This window comes from Chanodichthys erythropterus, chromosome 21 (assembly GCF_024489055.1).
Source record: "Chanodichthys erythropterus isolate Z2021 chromosome 21, ASM2448905v1, whole genome shotgun sequence".
NCBI classification, from domain to species: domain Eukaryota; kingdom Metazoa; phylum Chordata; class Actinopteri; order Cypriniformes; family Xenocyprididae; genus Chanodichthys; species Chanodichthys erythropterus.
The window spans coordinates 40,066,274-40,088,218 of record NC_090241.1 but is presented as its reverse complement, the minus strand read 5'-3'; the positions used below and the strand labels follow the sequence as shown (position 1 = coordinate 40,088,218).

The following is a 21,945-nucleotide window of genomic DNA, read 5'->3' as shown; positions in this document are numbered from 1 at the left end:
AGATTACAGGACAAAAACTAACTGTTGTATAAATTGTATAAAGAGGTATAATGATGCTTGTTTGTGCATTCACAAGCTCTGTAAATGCTTTGCTGGCAGTTTGTACAGTGTTAAAGCTCAAGATATGTATCTAAATTCCCAAACACAAGCAGCACAGAACACCAGCTTTGAATTTTTACTCCTGTCTCTGTCCTGAGGAGGAACCAAGCATGATTCTGCGGGTATATCCTAACCTCTCAAAGTCTTTAACTAATTTTTGTGCATCAGAGAGAAATCTGCAAAATGAAAATCCCCAGGGTTTTATCTGCCATGCACACACTTCATAATTACTGGATCTCATTAAGACTGAGCATTCCACACAACAGACTTTAGGATTTTAATCAAGTTACCTGCAATCACATATCATAATAATTTTTTTAAAAGCATTTAAAAAAAAAAAAAATCTTTCTCTCTTTTTCTCTACAGATCTCTTTCAGAAATTATTTCGTCAGGATCTTTTGGTGGCCAGTCTATTTCGTAATTTCCTATTGGCTGAGAGAATTATGAGGTCATATAACTGTACACCAGTCAGCAGCCCCAGGTTGCCACCTACATACATGCATGCTATGTGGTAAGTGTATGGACGTGAACACACATACATCATTATTGTTCCTAATATGTGCAAACTTTGTTCAGACAGGACAAAAATCTAATTGTTTTGGTGAGACTGACTTTGGTGAGTCTGAGCAATAAAAAAAAAATGGAAATGCTGTTGAGCCTGGATGTTCAGATCAGATTTCAAGTGCGATATGTGTTACCACATGCAGAATAATGTCTACATTCACTCACTCTTTGTCTATTTCAGTCAAAGAATATGCATGAATGTGTAAAATACAATATTGCCTTTAGAGGTGTATCATTTTTCATATCACTCATTAGTTCAGCACCACAGCAAGATGTCATGATAGATATGAGCACAGACAAAATTTTCATGTTGTCAATAGACAATAATAGGTACTTTCATATGTTGTAGAAGACCGACTCTTGGCATTGTGTTAAGTCATTTAAATGGCAACTTATGCATTTTTATTGGACATTTACCACACTGACTAAGCAAGTCTGATAAGGACATTTCTGGAGTTTTCACTTGCAAAATAACTGTGAAGAGAAACCCTGTTCTAAAAATCAGAATTGGGTGCAGAGTGAACAAATCGCTATAGTTTGTAGTTTGCAGTTTAAAATGCATGGATAAGTATTCCGGGTAAAATGTTGCACCACAGTGGTTTAAGGAATTACTCAGCATCATTACTCAAGCCGATATTACAATTAAAAGTACCACACTTTCTCATTAGTTAGTTCAAGATATCGGTACGGTCCCACTTTTTATTTTTATTTTTTCAAAATTTCATACCTGTGCTTTAGGATTTACAGAGTGAATGTAGCCGAATGGATCTGATTCCATCTGTTGTCATTAATATTAATCAAACCACAGAGAAAAACACTTAATCATCTTAATCGATTTATTTGTTCTTTATTATGGACTATATTTATCTTCTTCAAGGCCTTATGCCATTGTTTTAAAGTAAAATTTCAATGGCATATAAAGTAATGTTTCATACTTTCATATTTTTGATATTTTAAATATCGTCTCTTTGCTTTCGTCAGTGTCACTGTGACACTGACACTGACGAAGGTGAAGAGCCAAAACGTTTGTTGACTTATCTCCTGTGAACGTCTCTTTTAGAGTGCAGACCTTCTTTGCATCCTTAATTGAAATATAGGTCATTGCACCTTATTAGCTGGGGGAGCGCGGTGAACACTGATATTTTAAATAATATCAAAATAAATAAATATTTCAATTATATTTTTAAAATAAATTTGTGTGTTCAATAGTGCATTATTTTGCACAAATCGTGAAATTTCACTGGTAACAGTATTGACTACTGATTTTGGTATTGAGGCAACCATGACTTAAAGGGTTACTTCAGGATTTAGCATTAAGCTTTGTATTAGTAGAATACCACTAGTATATTCGAATTAGCGTGCTTTCCCCCTTCATATCAGCCCGAGATGAGAGATTTATGAATTTTTATTCTGTAAAAAAGCCTCCGATGACGCAAAAATCGTCATTTTGCGTCATCGGAGGCTTTTTTGGCCAGAGGCTTAAAACTACAGCCAGTAATAGCAAGTAGTTCCGCATTTTTTCACCACGCCCATACATATGCGCATTTGAGGTTACTCACGGACATAGATCAGGCCAGGCTGTTCGTCCTCTGGGAAAGTGAATATAGATGGTATCGCGGTGTCCTTCAGAATGGTTCTCTTCATTGCAAAGATATTTGGTTCGTAGTCCTCGTGCTTGAAATGGAGACTACATATTCTGCGTTTTTTTTAGGTTTTCTATAACGGTGTCATCTCCAACCTTGGGGTGTTTGATGGCCCGCAGCCACTGTTTACATCGCTCCAAATCTTTAACTTAATCGGAAAATGATGGAAACTTACTTGTCCTTTCCTGGTTTTGGGTGTACATTCAGGTACAAAGCAATTTAGCACCATTTCGCTGTAAATGTATGAACTAACTCACGATTTATTTGTTTGAAATTTCCTGAATGCCACCTGTAACCGATAGGCGTGGTTTGGGCGTGGCCTCGCAAGGACAGCAAAACAAGTGCATTCTGGGAGTTGTCTTTCATCCACATTAGTCAAAAATACATTTTCTGCCTTTTCTCAGTCTAGAAAGCTCCAAATTCAAAAATAATTTCACATTTCTACTACATAAATGACCAATTTTAAATACACATTGATCTTTCCAGGGGTGAAGTACCCCTTTAATCTCAAGTCATAGCCTCTCAGTAACAGTAATATTCTGTTTTATTATATTTCTACTAGAAGTCAAATTGATGTGCCAGGTTTTAAACAACATCCCATGGAGAAAAATAACTTTTTCTTTTCATTCCCACAGTGAACTGCACTACTCGTTTATTTACACTGGTATTTTACTCATAGCTCTCTCCCTCTGCATTTTATATGAACTATATTACGAATCTTCATTCCCCCCTCTCTCCCTCTGTTTTCCATCATCAGTATCATGCTGTTGGCTAAACCTGTGTTGTGTAATCCTCAGCAGTGTATGATGGAATAGAAACAGTGCTTTGTTCTCCACAGCTAGTTGATGCTTGAATCTCATAACATGCCATTAGCAAGAGAGAAATAGAATCCAGTTTCATAATGGAGCATCAAAGCTCTTTAGTTACACTGGGCAGAAAGTTCCTTGAGTCTTCTGCTCTTATGAAACAGGAGATGAGAAATGGAGAGAGGTGGAAAGAGAGGGAACATTTGGTAAAGAAGGAAAGAGTTATGGGAACGTTTGAGAGGAAAGATGGTGCCTTCCACTATTAAGAGGAGACATGATAAAGCAGGTCAGGGATTAAAGGAGTGGGAAACAATACAGGAAATGGACAGAGAATGTGAGTGATATTTGTGAAATAATCATCGCAGTGTATACCAAAGGGACAGTAACTGTCCCAATAAACAACCATTAATTCTCCAAACTGATCATTATTATTATAGGGCTTTCAATTCAACATGTTAATTTAGTACAACTATTTGATTAATCAGCATATTGTGCAAGTAATTTAATGATTACATTAAACAAAGTAATTTAATTAAATTATACATTAAACACACAATTTTTTATGAATTGTATTACATAGTAAATGAGATGAATATCAATATTGTTACGTTGGTGAAAAACAGTGGCGGCTGGTGCAAAAAAATTTTGGTGGGGCACAATTAAGAAATAGAATTAATAGAAATGCAGGAATTAATAGGCTAATTGTTAAATAATCATTTAACAAGTGATATAATAATGTATCATTACTAATCTAAAACATGAAAAATTCTGTATTTAAGGCATGCATAGGACTGGGATCTAAAAAAAAAAATCTGTATTTAATTAAAAAAAAAATGTATTTCATATCCTGCCCAATATTGTCCTAGAAACAATGTTCATATTTAAGCCTATAAAAACAAACATGAACTGTGTAGTATGGATCAAATAACATTAGGCCTAGGCTATATTCTAAAATTGTAACTTTACAATGTAAAATCAAAATGTTTTTTAAAGCAGAAGTTAAATACACTCAACTAAAAAATGAAAATAAATAAAAACAAAAGAACAGACCAAGTATTATTATTTTGAATACCCTACAAGTCACTTTACACAGTTACTGCTATAGTACAAATACACTTAGTTGTATTTTCGAAATTGTACATATGGCATAATTATGTTCGCCAACAAAAACAGATTTTCAACTACAAATATTTTTAGCAAAATGTATTTTACTCAGATTGAACTCCGTCTGTTTGGCGCGCATGCGCGCGGCGGCGCTCGTTCATGGAAGTTTGTGCTTGCTGAAGACTCGTCCACGCCTGACTGCAAAATGGAAATATTTTCTCGACTTTCTAACATTTGCAGATGGAGAATATATCTGTGAAATGTAAATAATAGACTGAGAAAATTATTGGATGTCACTTCATCTTAAAGAAAAATATTAATGGAGGTATGTTTGTTTTCACCAATCGCTACACAAGTTAAGGTTACGTATGATGACGAAAGCACGTTAGTGCGAGCCCTCCCGGAACCCATAGAGATTGCATTGCAGTGCCTGCAGTTCGAAAAAAAAGTTCTTTGAATGGAAGTCTATGGGAGTAGTCGGGGCAAATCTCCGCCAGACTGAAATTGCCCAAAAAGAGGCGGTACTCCACAGAGCGTGACTCGATGCTGATTGGACTATATCCAGAAGCAGAACAAACAGCCTAGCAGTGACAGCTAGCGTAACTTTGGTTGATGTGATCGAAAAATTCGTCCCTTTCTCACTTTGGTGGTGCGTTGCCCTATTGCCCTAATGAAGAAACCGCCCCTGGTGAAAAGTCCCAGGTTTGAATCAAGGTGATTTTATGTTTTGGTGAACAAATTAGTGAGATTGATTGATTGTTTTTTTTTTTTTGTTTGTTTGTTTGTTTTTTTGTTTTTTTTTTTTTTTTTTTGATTTTACTGATTTGATTAACTTGATCTGTACTGTACAGTGTTAACTTAGCATCCACCTGTCCATTCACACAATCCTGATGATTAGAGACTGGCAAGGTGTATTATAGTCATAGCTGTAGTTCTGGCTCTTCAATGGACAACACATTTGATGTGTTATGTAATGTCATGAATTAAATATAGCCAAAGTGTTGCGGGTTCTGTGATCAAAGCAATTCTCTCAGCCTATGTGGCAAAAGAAAATGCTCAAAAAAAAAAAAAAATGTTAAACCTCAGTGTGTGATGGAGATCTGAAAGCTCAGCATTGCTTCTGTATGTGAAGTGTAATGAGATGATTAGTTTTCATGTAATAACTTTACATGCAGCCTTTGACAAGTGCAGTGAAGATTACATGCAGATACTATAAAGCAGTGCTTCTCAACTTTTGCTACAGTAAATGCAACTAAGCATATAGCTCCATAGAGTTATTATGCAGAGAATAGCGAGATAAATGGGCTAATTCATTTTTTAAAAGGAAGTGAAAAGTGTGTCTTTTGACGTCAAAAGCCATGTGTCCAATCAAAGTGTACAGTATTTTGGTGCAGATCCATCTGTCACTAGATTGCTAGCCAAATTAGGCAGATCTCAAAATGAATAATTATGTAACTTTCCCCCGTCCTCAAAAACCATGAACAAATCTACACAAGGTAATATCAAATACAATTTTGGTGCTGCGTTGGGTTGCCACTTGACCAATGTAAAATGTGGGTCCTGTAGCAAACCTATTTGAGAACCAGATGTCTCTTTCATTTATAGGAAAAAAATATACCAATTTAGTTTTTGTGTTTACATTTTTTTTTTTTTTTTTTTTTTTTTTTTGAAGAATGGTGATTGAATTTTCATTTTAGTTAAGTTAAATAACCTGTCTCAAAGATTTAAAAAACGGGTACATTTACAGGCTCCTCTCTCCCTTAATAATGAGTGTGTTAAAAAATGTGCCAGTGCATCTTTTCATATGATCAGAGCCTAGAATCTCAGCTTGAAATGTTCGTGTGTACGTGTGGGATTGACTAGTGCAGCATCATTTTGTGTTTGTGTGTGTGTGCAGGCAAGCATGGGACCTTGCGGTGGACATCTGCCTCTCCCAGCTTCCCACCATCATCGAGGAGGGCACAGCCTTCAGGGTGAGCATGACTTATTCTGGCTCTGAGTGAATTTAGAGAGACAGAGAAGCTAATTCCTGATCAGTAATTCAGTGCCTCTTATATCAATTGTTCCTTTGCCTTGTTTTGGCACTGCAGCCCCACTTATCATGAATCAGTTGTAGAATCTCTAATTGTACTCAAAAGTGAATTTTTTATTTGCCATCATTAGTCATTGAATTGACTTTTTTTCCCCCCTCTCTCTCTCTCTCTCTCTCTCTCTCTCTCTCTCTCTCTCCACCTACTCTTGTGTTGTGCTCCGTTTTACTGAATATGAGGTGCAATACCTGCTTCAGAGCTACTGGAATATTCCTGTATAATCAGTATAATCCAATAAACTAAAACTCCTTTTTTTGATAATACTGCCGATGCATTTAATATGGTTAATTTCTGTTCAAAAAAAAAAAAAAAAAAGCATAGTTCAGATCTGTCTGTCTACTTACATTAACACAGAAAGTGAAAAGACTCAATTGAGATGGGCAAGGTGAATAAATGAGTGATGTGGCAGGAGAGAAAGTATTATGTAAGACTTTATAACTCTACTGAGATCAATACAGCTGTCTTGATCACTTATGTACACTGTTTATGGCTGATTTAACAAAGTGCTGTTTCACTTTGCTCACTCCTGTGCTCACTCCATACATGTGTGTGTGTGTATTTTCTATATTTTTTCAGCATCACAATAGAGTTTGTTTATTTGTCCACAGCATAGTCCATTCTTCGCTGAGCAGCTGACAGCCTTTCAGGTGTGGTTGACAATGGGCGTGGAGAACAGAAACCCACCGGAGCAGCTGCCTATTGTTCTGCAGGTAACTTCCAACAAAAACTTTCTCAATAGCTCAATGGTTTCAAAATCTAGTGAACTGCCTACCTAGACAACATTTTTATTAAACATTGATCATTTTATTGACATGACGTCTGTTCCAAAAGACTGGCAGCAACATCATTCTGCTTCCTAAGAAACCTTATTTTGTCCTAAATTCTAAGACATAATTTTGCCTCACAGAGAATGTGACAAGCTCTGTGAAAAATGTATACAAGATGGCAGAGGAGTTGAGAAAAATATTGATTATAAATGCATTTATTTCAACAAGAATTAAATATAGTTTAGGTGTGTTTTGTTTCATGTGGTCCATTTCAAGCATAAGCTATTGTATGTGAATAAACAATTACTGTAAAATACTATTAATTTTAGTATTTGTCATGCTTATATTACATCTGTTAATTTCTCAAAAAAACACATGAATAAAGTTGGCTTTTCTCCAGGGTTTTAGCTCTAGCTATGTAACCAATGAATTTTCAAAATCTTTCAAACTGTAACTAAAATTCAAACATTTTACAGCAGAATAGTTTCATAGCTATTACATTTGTGAAAATTTCAGCTTCCTATCTGGTCACCCATAAAATAAAAAATAAAAAAACAAATGTGCTCCTAGCAAAAATTAGAAGTCTTAAACAACAAATATTCTGCTTGCACATTAAAAAAGAAAGAAAAAAAGGTGGTTTTGCAATACCAATACATAGAGGTAATCACTCAGAATAACAATACCCTCAAGTACCCTCCATTGGGCTAAACGTGTTTTGTTGGTGGTGGTTTATTAGTAACATTTATTAGTAACTTTAGTAACAGTTAGCTCAAAAAAAAAAAAAAAATCTAAATGTAAGGGTTGTCAAATTCAACACATTTACTTGAGATATTCATTAAATATGTTAAACGTAATCATTTAAAAATATACTTTAGGATTTTATTCATTGTAAAAAAGAGCTTCACAGATAATCTGAATTTAATTTATTTCTTATGCTATTATTATTATTATAATATTTAAATGTTAAAATATTCAAATACAGCACAAACAATTATTTATCTGATTGTGTGTAAATGTGAATTTAAACTTTGTATTGTCTCATAGTTTACCCAAAAATAAAAAATGTTATCATTATTTCTCATGTCATCTCAAGTGCATTTCTTTCTTCCATGGAACACAATAGAAGATATTTTGAAAAGCACATGGTTTTGTCCATGCAAGTCAATGGGTTCCAATCTGTTTTTTTGTTTGTTTGTTTGTTTTTCATACATTTTTGTGTAATTTTTGCTCCTCTCTTATCCTTGTTATCCTTTAGCGTTTCCCAAACTCGGTGCCGCTTGGCAAGAGCAGGGGTGCTGTGTAAAAACTTCAAACATTTTTAAATTGCTAAAATGTGTAAAAAATAATTTATTATGTACCATCAATCTCTGATGTCCCCTATAACAACAAATAACATACACAAATTTATAATAAAAATGTGAATCGTAAGAAAGGTTGGTTGCGCAGGGGTTGCGCATGATTTCATAAAGCTGAAAACTCTTTTTCATGGCAAATACACACGAAAAGATTGTCACTGTATGTCTTGCCTCGTATTCACATAACAAATCGAATAAAATATGCATCAAATATGCATCAAATCAAATATGCATCATGTGCAGCAGCGGCAGATCTTAAAGTGACAGCAGCCACTAATGCCGTCTATCTTTAATGTTAATCGAACGAACAAAGGAAACAGAGAAAATTACTGCTCTTGACTAAAGAAATTTTGTAGCTTTAATAAGGATTAATATATATATATATATATATATATATATATATATATATATATATATATATATATATATATATATATATATATATATATATATATATATATATATATATATATATATATATATATATATATATATATATATATATATATATATATATATATATATATATATATAATATATAATTTTAACATATAATTAATTTAATTTATCTAGTGCAATTCAATTCTTTCAGTTACACTGCAATGTTGAATGGCAATAATTAATGTTTAAAAAAAATCAGTAGTATTAGTATCAGTGATACTGGCCTTTATTCATAAAAAGATGCCATTTAAAATTTAAAATATACTGTCTTTGTTTTTTCTACATTAATGTAGAGATTAACTGTAAAATTATTATATTATAAAATATATTACCTTAAAATAAAACAAGCTATCAAAATTATCCCAATATAAAAACACAAATACAGTGAGCAAACATTTAGTCTAGGTGAGATAGTTGTAATGGTAATTGAGCAATATTTATATATGAATAAAAGCCTGTATTAAAATCTGTCATCAAAGTCATCTCTTCAGAAGAAATTACTGATTCCATAGACTTTCAATGGATGGACAAAACATTAGATAATATTGAATATATGACAGCAGGCCTATATACGGCGATTCTTCCCTGTGGTATTGCAAATGGATAATTTTCAAGGTATCGTATCAAAGTAATATTGTGACAACACTAGTGTGGGGTGCCACACATTTTTTGTTTAATTTTCAAAGGGTGCTGTGACTGAAAAAAAGTTTGGGAAACACTGCTTTAAAGGATTAGTTCACCCAAAAAAAATCTTACATTTCTGCCATTAATTACTCACCCTCATGTCGTTCCACACCCATAAGACCTTCATTCATCTTCGAAACACAAATTACGATTTTTTGGATGAAATCCGAAACTTATGGGGGGGGTGTTTCGGCTCAGCATTGGCCGACGCTGTTCAGGTGAGCAGCACGATGCATGCGTGTGCTGCTGAGCCAGGAGCCTGTCCAATACTGATCTGGTCATTCTGACATAGAACCTGGAAGCACTGCAACGTAAATAGCTTAGGAGAATGACAAGGGAGAGACAAATTTGTTTGTTTATTTTTGTCGCTTCATATCATTAAAGGGATAGTTCACCCAAAAATGAAAATTTTATGTTTATCTTCTTACCCCCAAGCGCATCCAAGATGTAGGTGACTTTTTCTCTTCAGTAGAACACCAAAGATGATTTTTAACTCCAACCCTTGCCGTCTGTCAGTCAAATAATGGGAGTGAATGGGAAATCGATCAATAAGAGTCGAAAAAACTTGCATAGACAAATCCAAATTAAACCCTGCGGCTCTTGACGACACATTGATGTCCTAAGACACAAAACAATCGGTTTGTGCGAGTACGGAAGCCCTGAACCGCATGGTGAAAAAAAAAAAAAAAAACTTGGTAGGGAGGAAAAAAAAAAATCGAAAAGTTATCTCGTTATTTCAACATAATAAGTCGTTATAACGACATAATATCTCGTTATTTCAAGATATTAAGTCGTTATAACGACATAATATCTCGTTATTTCAAGATATTAAGTCGTTATAACGACATATCTCGTTATTTCAAGATATTAAGTCGTTATAACGACATATCTCGTTATTTCAACATAATAACTCTTCATTATCTATCAAGTATGATAAAGGACATGCATTTGACAATGTCCCCAGTGGCATAACGCTAAAGTATTGGACTGCCAGTCTAGCTTTTACTGCGATAGCCGCGGTTTCGAATCCGCCTTTTGCCGAGTTTGTTCTTCTCTAGTTTCACATCACATATCAAAAAAGGCATTTATTTTCAAAAGAAATTAAAACAATGTTATAAAAGTGCAAATGCTATTTATACTAAATGACAATAGCAGCATTTTCACAATATGCTATTTATACTAGGTGAAATAGCGATATATTCTATTGACACCATGTAAAAGCAGCCTATCAGTTCTTTGCAAGAAGTGTAAATAGTATTTAGATGCTGTAGGCTAGTATTGGCAGATAATAATATCAGAGTGATTATATTTATTAAAATTATTAAATGGATGCTGCATTATTGGGAGAATAAAACACCTCCACTTTCCACCAACCCTATACTCAATGAACACTTTTAATATTATTAAACACTTGTTCACATTTTATTTCCACTTTGTTAACATTATTTTCATTTTATTGAAAATGTATATGATGAGAAAATAGGAGTGAGCTCTATTATTGGGTGAGCTCGGCAAAATGCTGATTCGACCCCACAGCGATCGCTGTAAAAGCCAAATCTGAAACCCTACATGTTATTGTTACGCCACTGAATACATCAAATTACAACTGTCCCTTTTTAAACTTGAGTGGCCCAACCAGACATTGGAGCTATACTGTAAAGAGTGTTTGTCAACAAGGGATGCTATTTGCACTTACTGTAAATAGACACTCCGTGTCCTATTATTTCAATATATTATCACCTATTTTGATTTTTATATCTTTAGAAAATATTACACAACAGTTTGTTTGCAAGCCCAGATTAATAATTTAAAAAAAAACCTGCTTAAAAACATTTTTGGCCCCTGGACTAGTGCATCTCTATGTTTTATCATAGTTCAAATCAGATTGGACACCGGGCTGTAAGTTTGACACCCCTGACATTTGCACTGTAAATTGTTTTATTTACTATGGTCTAATAAATTTAACCTCAATAAAGGTTAGCCTGGGATGAACGCAAATTCCCATGATAAACCTCTGGGATTTTGGAGCACCAAATTGTAACAGTAGTTCAACATAACTATTGCGTTCTTTAATTGATTCCCTGTGTTATTCTGCCCTCTAGTGGGTAATATCGAACATGCTGCTAACCCTGCCCAATAAATACTTTTAATGTTAATAAACACTCGTTAGGCAGGTTATTTGCACTTTTATAACATTGTTTTAATTTCTTTTGAAAATAAATGCCTTTTTTTGATATGTGATGTGAAACTAAAGAAGAACGAACTCGGCAAAAGGCGGATTCGAAACCGGGGCGATCGCAGTAAAAGCTAGACTGGCGGTCCAATACTTTAGCGTTACGCCACTGGGGACATTGTCAAATGCATGTCCTTTATCATAATTAATTGATAATGAAGAGTTATTATGTTAAAATAACGAGATATTATGTCGTTATAACGACTTAATATCTTGAAATAATGAGATATTATGTCGTTATAACGACTTAATATCTTGAAATAACGAGATATTATGTCGTTATAACGACTTATTATGTTGAAATAACAAGATATTATGTCGTTATAACGACTTATGTTGAAATAACGAGATATTATGTCGTTATAACGACTTATTATCTTGAAATAACGAGATATTATGTCGTTATAACGACTTAATATCTTGAAATAACGAGATATTATGTCGTTATAACGACTTATTATGTTGAAATAATGAGATATTATGTCGTTATAACGACTTATTATGTTGAAATAATGAGATAACTTTTCGTTTTTTTTTTTCCTCCCTACCAAGTTTTTTTTTTTTTTTTTTTTTTCACCATGCGGTTCAGGGCTTCCGTATGTGAGAAACCGAACAGTATTTATATCATTTTTTTACCTCTAATACACCACTATGTCCAACTGCGTTCAGCACTCCCTTAGTGAGGTATGATCGCGCTCTGACAATGGAAGTGATGTCTAGCACTCATTGAAGTATATGCGCAAGTCATCAATGCCGTTGTCAGAGCGCGATTTTGGGTGAACTAACCCTTTAAGTCGTTTTGTATAAAAGCATCTGCTAAATGCATAAATGTAATGTGAATGAGACTGTCAATACTCCAAAATCTTGTGTACAGTATGTTCCCTTAGTTCAGACAGTAGAGCATGGCACTAGATAAAATATAAGCTAATGTAAATGTAATGTAAATGCTTCCTGATCACATTTTTTTGTTTCCTGCTGACCATCTCTTGTATTGGATTTTGTGTCATGTTTCTGTGCATCACTTTAAGAGATGTGGACTCTTCACAGATGGGCTCAGATTTTCACACTTATATTAAACTCAGCAGCCAGTCATGCTTTTACACACACACACACACACACACACACACACACACACACACACACACACACACACACACACACACACACACACACACACACACACACACACACACACACACACACACCTTGTAAGTGCTGACTAATCTTCCAGTTGGCTAGAGTAAAAAAAAAAAAACTCCCTCATATTCTTTTCACTTCTTTCACTTATTTCTATTCTTTAATTTCTCCCCTTCCTTCCTTTCTTCCTTCCGTCCATAGGCCTCAGGGTATTAAGGAACACCCTGTTATAGCCAAGGTGCATGCTGATAATTTTCACAGTCCATGATTTGACGTGACCCTGCGATCTATTAATACCTTGATGGCAGGGTGGCATATTGTTTTGGCAGGAGATTGTAGTTTTGGAGTTTGTGTGTGTTTTTGTGTGGGCATTGAGGTGGGCAGTCCTTCTGTTGCACTCCTTACACAGCACACTCTGTCTCTGGGCAGGCCTGTATCCGGACCCCCTCACCATGCTAAGAGTGTGTGCCACAATATCTAGATGCTTTAAATACATACACACATATGCAGGGTTTTAAAATGCTGGCATAAGAATATGCAAACTAGAACTGTTACCTAAAACTAAAATGTATGCTTCTCGTGATCTCAGATCTTTTGATCTAAAGGCTTATGCTTAAATGCTTAAAATTACTTTTGAAATTAAAAATAAATTTTTGCCAACCTAAGATTTTTATTGATTAATTAATTAATTATTATTATTATTATTATTTTTAACAAAACTAACAATTTTAAAGGGGTCAGATGATGCTATTTTAAAAGTTAATTATTTTGTATATTGGGTGTAGTAATATGGGTTAACATGCTTTAATGTTTACATACTATACATTATTGTAGTACCTTCATTCCTAGTCAGTCTGAAACGCTCTGACTGAGTACCAGTTTCTACAAAATCCCTCCTTCCTAAAAGTGCTGATTGTCCAGCTGACCTAGTGTGTTGTGATTTGACAAACACCTCAAGCATGTGTCAGAACTGTAACGGACCTTCCCATAATCATGAGCTTCAGCTTCCAAGGCTTATAAAGCAGTTGTAAACACATAGCTAACAATGTTGTTTTATTGTATCAGTTCAATCTCAGATCAAGGTCAGATACAGATCATCAATCAGATAGATTGGAACCAGTTTTGCAAGCACTACTTAAGCAGAAGTTTTCACAGTTGTAAGTTAATTTTGTAACTTAACCAATGATTCCAAATTTTATCCGTTTTTAGAAGGCCAAACCAAGGGGTTATGCTTTCGCAACGAAACACACAGCATCTCGGTGACATGGTTATGACACTACAATTCAAAAAAAGCCTTTGGGCATGCATTATGCTAATATTTCATATTGTGATATAGACATTTGTGGATGTGACAGCTGGGCTTTGATCGAGCCGATTTTGGCAGGTCTGGAGCAGTGTTCTCTTTTGTGGGAGACTGTGAGCTTTGTAACTATGCAAACAAGCACCCATCATGCATGTGAAGTCATTTAGTATGGTTTTAAATTTGTCTAGAGTAGACAGTCATACATCATAGTATTCCTTTCGCACACATCATTTCCCAGAATTGTCTTATGTACCCCCACATCCCTACATAAACTGTGGTTCCTTGTGTATCATATTATATTAATTTAATTTAGAATGGTCATTAATATTATTGTTGCATTTAAACATAAAGGATACCACAAGTTAAAAACAGACACACCAAGTAAGTAGCTTCCTCCCCCATTATTGAGACATTTTAGCTTGTTAGTCTTTCACAAGTTGAAGTCCTGGTGAATGACATCATATCCTGTTAACCATATTTGTGATTTTGCATGCCTGAAACTTATTTTGACCACCCCTTTTATCAATAACACAGACACATATGGAAGTATTAATGAATCACCACCCTAACCACAGATGTACACACACAGGTGGGCAGTGATTAGCTTGTGCCAGCCCACAGGGAGTGTGTGTGAACTTAAGCACCTGGACAAATTATTATACTAGTTGTTTCCAGATTGTATAGGAATGTTTATCTTCCTGCTTTTGTGTAGGCATGAATGTGAGACATTTGGTGATTCCTGTTGGTGTGGGGTGTATTAAATATATCTGTTTGCCCTCTTTCATCCATGGCCCTCCTGTAGAGTTAAACACTGACACACTCTGCCGTCCACTCCCCACTGACTCCACTAGTGACTCCACTAGCTGTGGAACAGAGCAGAACATCAGATTCATTTTCTCTCATCTGGTTCCTCTTAGGTCCTCTTGAGTCAGGTACACAGACTGAGAGCACTAGATTTGCTGGGGCGATTTCTGGACCTGGGCCCTTGGGCCGTCAGTTTGGTGAGACAGCAGATAACACACCTCTAACATTTATTTAGATTTTTCTTTTACTTTAAATCTTACATAAATTAAAGTGCTACTTAATTAACTGTATTAAATAACCTTTAGATAATACATATATCAGTCAATTTACTTACATATTATGTAGGGAATGGGCAGCTTCGGTCCTGGAGGGCCACTATGCTGCAGAGTTTAGCTCCAACCCTAATCAAACACACCTGAACCAGCTAATCAATGTCTTTAGGATTACTAGAAAGCTATGGCCAAGTGAGTTTTATCAGGGTTGGAGCTCAACTCTGCAGGATAGTTGGCCCTCCAGGACTCTAGCTGCCCATTCCAGCCTTATGTAGAATTTGGATGTTACGTATGGATAGTTATGTAGAACCAGAGTTTGCTAGAATTTACATACACAATCAAACAATGATATTCTGAATACAAGAGACCTGTTAAGGAGAAACAAATCTAAATAAATCAATTGCATAAGAATCACAGTCATCCTCTAAAATTCTCTCTCTCTCACTCTCTCACACACTTTGTCTTTTTGCTCTCTGCAGGCTCTTTCAGTGGGGATTTTTCCATACGTGTTGAAACTTTTGCAGAGTTCAGCGAGAGAGCTCAGGCCTCTTTTGGTCTTCATCTGGGCAAAGATCTTAGCTGTAGATAGTGTATGTAAACCTCTTCATCCTTTGCATTTTATCCCTTGCTTTAACCAGAATTCCACATACTGTAATTTTCAGAACAATTAAACAATTGACATTTAGATGCTAAAAGCTTTTAAATATTGAAGCTATCAAACGTGATACTTCAATCTGATAAAAAAAAAAAAAACATAATATTGTGGTAAACATAAAATTACTTGTTTCACTGTAGACATTTTAATTTTCATTATATTTAAAAATAAATATAATATAACTGATAATTGTCAGATGGGTTATTAAAAATGTCTAGAAACAGTCTAATTTGCATATTTGAAAAGTTGAAATATGTAAAGTCACAATAATATTCTTGTGTATTTTAATATGACAAAATTTGATTAAGAAAAGGAAAAAATGTGAACTTGTAAACTTTGTAAACTACCATTGTAGTACAAAAAACTGAATGTTTAAATATTTCCACAATCTAAGAGTTGATCAGTCGCGTGTTTTATGTGCATTTCTGATTGATCAATATGATTTAGAGATCAGACTCTCAGCACAGTTTAACTCCTGCTTTAAGAAGTGTTCACCAAAAGAAAGACCAAAAATGAATAGAAACAGATGAAAATGCTCTTCTTTAAGAGCTCAGAAGTGTGTCATATTGTACATTTGAATATATTTGTACAACATAAACATCAGAAACATTTATGCCTGTGCCTTGTTCCTGTTCGAAAACTCATCTATCATCCAAACAAACTCTATTAATAATTCTTAAAGTCAGCGTAAATTGCCATTAGAATCCCACTTTACTTTCATAGTGCATCACATGGATGGTGAAATTGATTGGATAGTGAAAAGTGAGCGTCACATACAAAAATGTAGCCAAACCAAATATGAGTTTGCTTAAACAATGTCTAAGTAGCTATTTGGCTGTTGGTTAACATTCAGTCAGTCAAGGTAATTTCAGAAGAAGAATAAGTAACTTCAACTCCAACATTTCTGAATTGTTCACTAGAATATAAATACATTTTTGTGGTTTTACTGATTTATAAAGGCTACATTGTTTTATTATTTTTATTATTATGATTATTATTATTATTAAATTCTAAAACAAAAGAAAATGTATCATGAAATCAAGGTAGATCCAAGGTAGATATTTTCTTGCACATTTCTGGTTTAGTGAATGATTAATCTGTTAATGTTATTTCTAATTTAAATTATTTTTTAAACTAAATCATTTTAATAATAATGTTTAATCATTTTAATAATGTTCAGAATGTATTTTTGTACAGTGGAGTGGAAGGGCAGTGGAAGTGAAAGTGGTTTTCCGTCTGTCTCTTATAGCAGTGGTTAAGACATCTGCAGAGATAGATGAACATTCATGCACATCCCTCACAGAGACTGCAGCAAGACAGACTCCATTGCTGCTAATCAGGCTGCTGCTTTAAAAAAAAATAAAAAATAAAATAAAAAATAAAAATTAAAGACCATAAATTGAAAAAACACATTATAAAAACCCATAGGAAAATCTTGAGGGAACCAGTGGTGAATTATTCTTCTGGGTTTTGAAATAATCCCTGTGTCATATCCCCTATAGGGATAAGGGGGTTTTGCTATGGTACCATATGTTTTAATCTTACAAATGAGGCTGTCAACTATGTCTGTAGAAACTTTTACTGTTTGGAAATGTTCTTGTAGCCATTGCCTTTTTGAATAGCCATTTTATTCTTGTGATGGCAATGCTGAATTTTTGTAGAAACTGTGATACATTTTTCCCCTCAGGATTCTTTGATGAACGCTAAGTTCAAAAGAGCAGCATTTACAGAATTTTTTACAAAAGTTTTTACATTTGACTTTTAATCAGTTTATAAAAAACGTACTGACTCCAAACCTTTACTGTTCAGATATATACAGAACTGTTTATATTATATAGTGATCAGTATGTGTCATCAGTCCATTCACCATAGCACATGGCACTTAAAAAACTCACCAGATGAAATGGAGAGCACAAGCAGTTGATAGTAAAACTTGCCCTTTCCGCCCTGCCCATGCTATCCTCCAACACACATTCTGTTTGAGATGGGACAAATAGCTTTTCTCTGTCTCTCTGGTCATTGCAAGGTCTGTTATTGTGTTATTGGTATATCAGTGAAGTGTCTCACGTGCTGCAGTTCAGTTTTCTTTAGGAGTATGTAAGTGTTTTATTCAGAGAAAACTCAGATGTAAGAAGTTTGTATCAGGCAGCAAAATCAGAAGAAACATTTGTCAGCAGTCATTATGGTGTTTGTTTCATTTTTGTCACTCTTTCAAGTCCTTCTCTTTTACACTCGCCTACTCTCCCTCCTGCTTTTCTCTCCCTCTTTCTTTTTTTCTGTAGTCATGCCAAGCTGATCTTGTAAAAGACAATGGACACAAGTACTTCCTGTCAGTGCTGGCTGACCCGTACATGCCCGTAAGTATCATACAGATGGTACTGAATAATTTTCCACTTTGTTCAAAACAAAATCTGTTATGATTACTTAATCTGCTGTGCTAATTTCCAGAGTTCAAACTATGCTTTGTTTGTGGTTGGAATTTGGTGCACTTTTGACCAATCAGATCACGAACAGGCAGTGAAAAGAACACTATTAATTAAATGAAGTCTTGGACATATGAATCGTTAGTTGTTGACTCCCGATTCTTTATCCAGGCTGAGCATCGAACTATGGCTGTCTTTATCCTCGCTGTCATTGTCAACAACTACAACACAGGACAGGTATGATATAGATGGAAACAAAGAAAAACAGATGGAGATCAAGATGATGAGTGAATCAGAGCATCTATCTATCTATCTATCTATCTGTCTGTCTATCTATCTATCTATCTATCTGTCTGTCTGTCTGTCTGTCTGTCTGTCTGTCTGTCTGTCTGTCTGTCTGTCTGTCTGTCTGTCTGTCTGTCTGTCTATCTATCTATCTATCTATCTATCTATTAGGGCTGGGCAATATATCGAATGCTTTTGTCACGTGCATTTCGTCAGTAAAGCCGGTTCCCTGATTACCACTAAATCGCCATCACCTGCTTTCACATGGAGCGGCATTTAATAGACAGAGCCGTAGTTAACTGACAAGCCACGCAATATCGCGTTCAATATCGATATGAATCGCAGTCGATATTGAACGCGATATTGTGTGGCTTGTCAGTTAACTATAGCTGTGTGTGTGTGTGTGTGTGTGTGTGTGTGTGTGTGTGTGTGTGTGTGTGTGTGTGTGTAGTATTAATATTATTATTTGAAAATTAGGGTCAAGAATGTACTCTCAGAATTATTTAGTAGAATAGTTTTTAAAAATGTATTAAAATAGTTTTTTTGTTTTTTTTGCTGATTATTCATTGACCTCTCTGCGTCCATTAGGAGGCATGTCTGCAGGGTAACCTGATTGCGATCTGTCTGGAACAGCTCAATGACCCTCACCCTCTCCTGAGGCAGTGGGTGGCCATCTGTCTGGGCAGAATCTGGCAGAACTTTGATTCTGCACGCTGGTGTGGAGTTCGAGATAGTGCCCATGAGAAGCTCTACAGTCTCCTGTCTGATCCCATACCAGAGGTTCTAAAAGTTGCCCAGTCTAATATTTTCTACTATTAGAATATGTAGTAGTAGATTTTCTAGTGTGTGTGTGTATATATGTATATGTATGTATATATATATATATATATATATATATATATATATATATATATATATATATATATATATATATATATATATATATATATATATATATATATATATATATATATATATATATATATATATATATATATGGTTTACCTTTACAGTGCCCTGCAAATTCAGATCCTTAGCCAGGACCATTAATCTGCTATAATGCATTCCATACCTTACATAGATTTCTTGGTTTCTCTGTTTCTATGTAGTGCAGGTTTATTCCTTTCCAGAATATGTATCTTTAAATAAAAAAACAGAGTTCTACCTTGTTACCATAGAAGCACCATAACCCTGACCATGGCTGTTGTGTGGTTCATTAATGTTCTGTGTTGTCTCATTGGCAGGTGCGGTGTGCAGCTGTGTTTGCATTGGGTACGTTTGTGGGGAATTCTGCTGAGAGAACAGATCATTCTACCACCATTGATCATAATGTTGCCATGATGCTAGCACAACTCATTAATGATGGCAGTCCCATCGTGAGGAAGGCAAGTTTAATGGAATTTCATTATGGGCAATTTTCCTCAGCATCAGATTTATTATCATTTTCTTAAGTCTGTTCTAAAGCTGAGAACAGTGTATTTTAGAACTGAGGCTTGTTATGAATCATGAATATCTCAGTGGTTGACAGTAACACATTCTACTTCCATTCGTTTGTCCAAAGGTGCTGTCAAGTCATTTCAACATTTCTTGCCATTGTCATTTCTTGTCAACCATGTATTTACAGTACATGAGAGAACAAAACTTTGTTTCTCTTAGAGATCCTAGTGCAAATTTAACATAAAACTGTTTGGGATTTTAAGCCTATAACCATAATACACATAGGACATTGCAGAACATAGTACAGAATACATAGTATACATAATAAATGCAATGATTGTGTTGAGAATAGATAGGTTTTTGGGAATTGATGCCATTTTGCAATAGTCTATGGAATTATTGCAGTTGTTAAACAATCCTTGTGAAAGTGACATGCTGGCTAATGAAGTCACTCTGAGTTATGAATTCTGAAACCCTGTCCAGCCACACAACGCATTGGTCAAGGGAGTCTTACGTCTTGGGGGAAGAAGTTATTTTGAAGTCTGGATGACCTGGCCTGGCCAGTATCTATCTACTCAGCAATGATTGCAAAAATGTGGTTTGAGTCCTCTTGGGCCTTGTAAATGCTAGAGTTCTTGGATTGTTGGGACAAAGGTTTCAGTAATGTTCTCAGCTGTCCTTACTGTCTGCTTAAAATATTTAAAATGGGTTGCTTTAGAGTTCTAATGCCACACAGTAATTCAGTTGGTCAGAACATTCTCTTGGTGCCTCCAAGGAAGGGGATAAGGATGGAGGAGGCATTATGGATGTAATATTGAGGATCCAGGTACAATCCTCTGCGAGTACTGAATTGAGTTCTCTTTCACTGCATATTGGGCCTGAATGGTCCAAAACACAGAAAAGCAGTCATCCTTATGCCCAGGCTGTCGGCCAGGCAGCATGATGGCATTGTCTTCTGCATAGTTTTTTATGAAGTCCACAACTCTGTTGATATCCTCAGGCCTGATGAACCTGGCTGGCGGACATGGCAGTGAGTGCTTCTTCCTCAAACGTGGTCTTGCGCCATTCTTCTCATAGTGTTTGACTATATCAGCCAGGGTGTCTTTGCCAATGCTGAAAAAAGGAGAAAAAACAAGGAAAAAACGTTTAACATCATGCTAACAGGCATCTTGTCACCTATATCAGAATGCATTGTACAAATTATAGGTCAAATTATTGAGTCAAAGGATTTAAAAAAATCCTGTACATTAAACTCTTCATAAATACTTTTACTTTTGACTTATAACGCACATTTTACGGCTACGGATACTTTTACTTAAGTAGGAATTTAATCTGATACATTTACCATTACGTTAGAAAATCCTTGTTAAGAATGTAGCACTTCCTCCACCACTAGCTAAAATGATTAGCATCACATTCAATTCAAGAATGCTAACTGGCAGGTTTACGTGGGCTAAGTCATTCACACCAGTCAATTCAAGCAATTGAAGCATTATTCAAATTAATAGCAGATGCTAACATTACCATCTAAAAGCCCATTATAGTAATGGGGTTTTTTGGCAAGTGATACAATGCTAACGATTACAATTAAAACGACAGTCCTGAGCTAGCTAATAACAATAGACACATGAGAAAACGTGTACGTGTTCTTAGAATGAACACAAAATGACAAACTTTGATGTTAATGGAAACTCATCCCATAAGAAACAGAAAAGTATTCTTGCAGATCTCATTGCCTCCAAGGAAATAAGTCGTTCGGGCACACTTTCTCTTTGTCGGTGTCTTCTTTGTAGATGTAACCATCTCCGGAGTTTGCACTGTGCGTCTGTTTGCCTCTAAATGT

The 21,945-nt window shown here is 35.1% G+C and overlaps 1 protein-coding gene across 9 annotated transcripts in view; it reads left to right on the top strand.

Moving 5' to 3' along the window:
* Positions 1-21,945, top strand: part of rptor (regulatory associated protein of MTOR, complex 1) — a 431,784-nt gene that overhangs the window by 269,283 nt on the left and 140,556 nt on the right. For all 9 annotated transcript variants that reach the window (XR_010893517.1, XR_010893518.1, XR_010893516.1 and 6 more), the window contains 9 exons: positions 466-610; positions 6,114-6,189; positions 6,915-7,016; positions 15,144-15,227; positions 15,782-15,892; positions 18,240-18,314; positions 18,552-18,617; positions 19,254-19,445; positions 19,910-20,050. Coding sequence is in view for 5 of the 9 variants with exons in the window: in XM_067374808.1 (XP_067230909.1) it covers positions 466-610; positions 6,114-6,189; positions 6,915-7,016; positions 15,144-15,227; positions 15,782-15,892; positions 18,240-18,314; positions 18,552-18,617; positions 19,254-19,445; positions 19,910-20,050 (992 nt within the window). In the remaining 4 variants the exon portion in view is untranslated. The remainder of the gene's footprint in view (positions 1-465; positions 611-6,113; positions 6,190-6,914; positions 7,017-15,143; positions 15,228-15,781; positions 15,893-18,239; positions 18,315-18,551; positions 18,618-19,253; positions 19,446-19,909; positions 20,051-21,945) is intronic.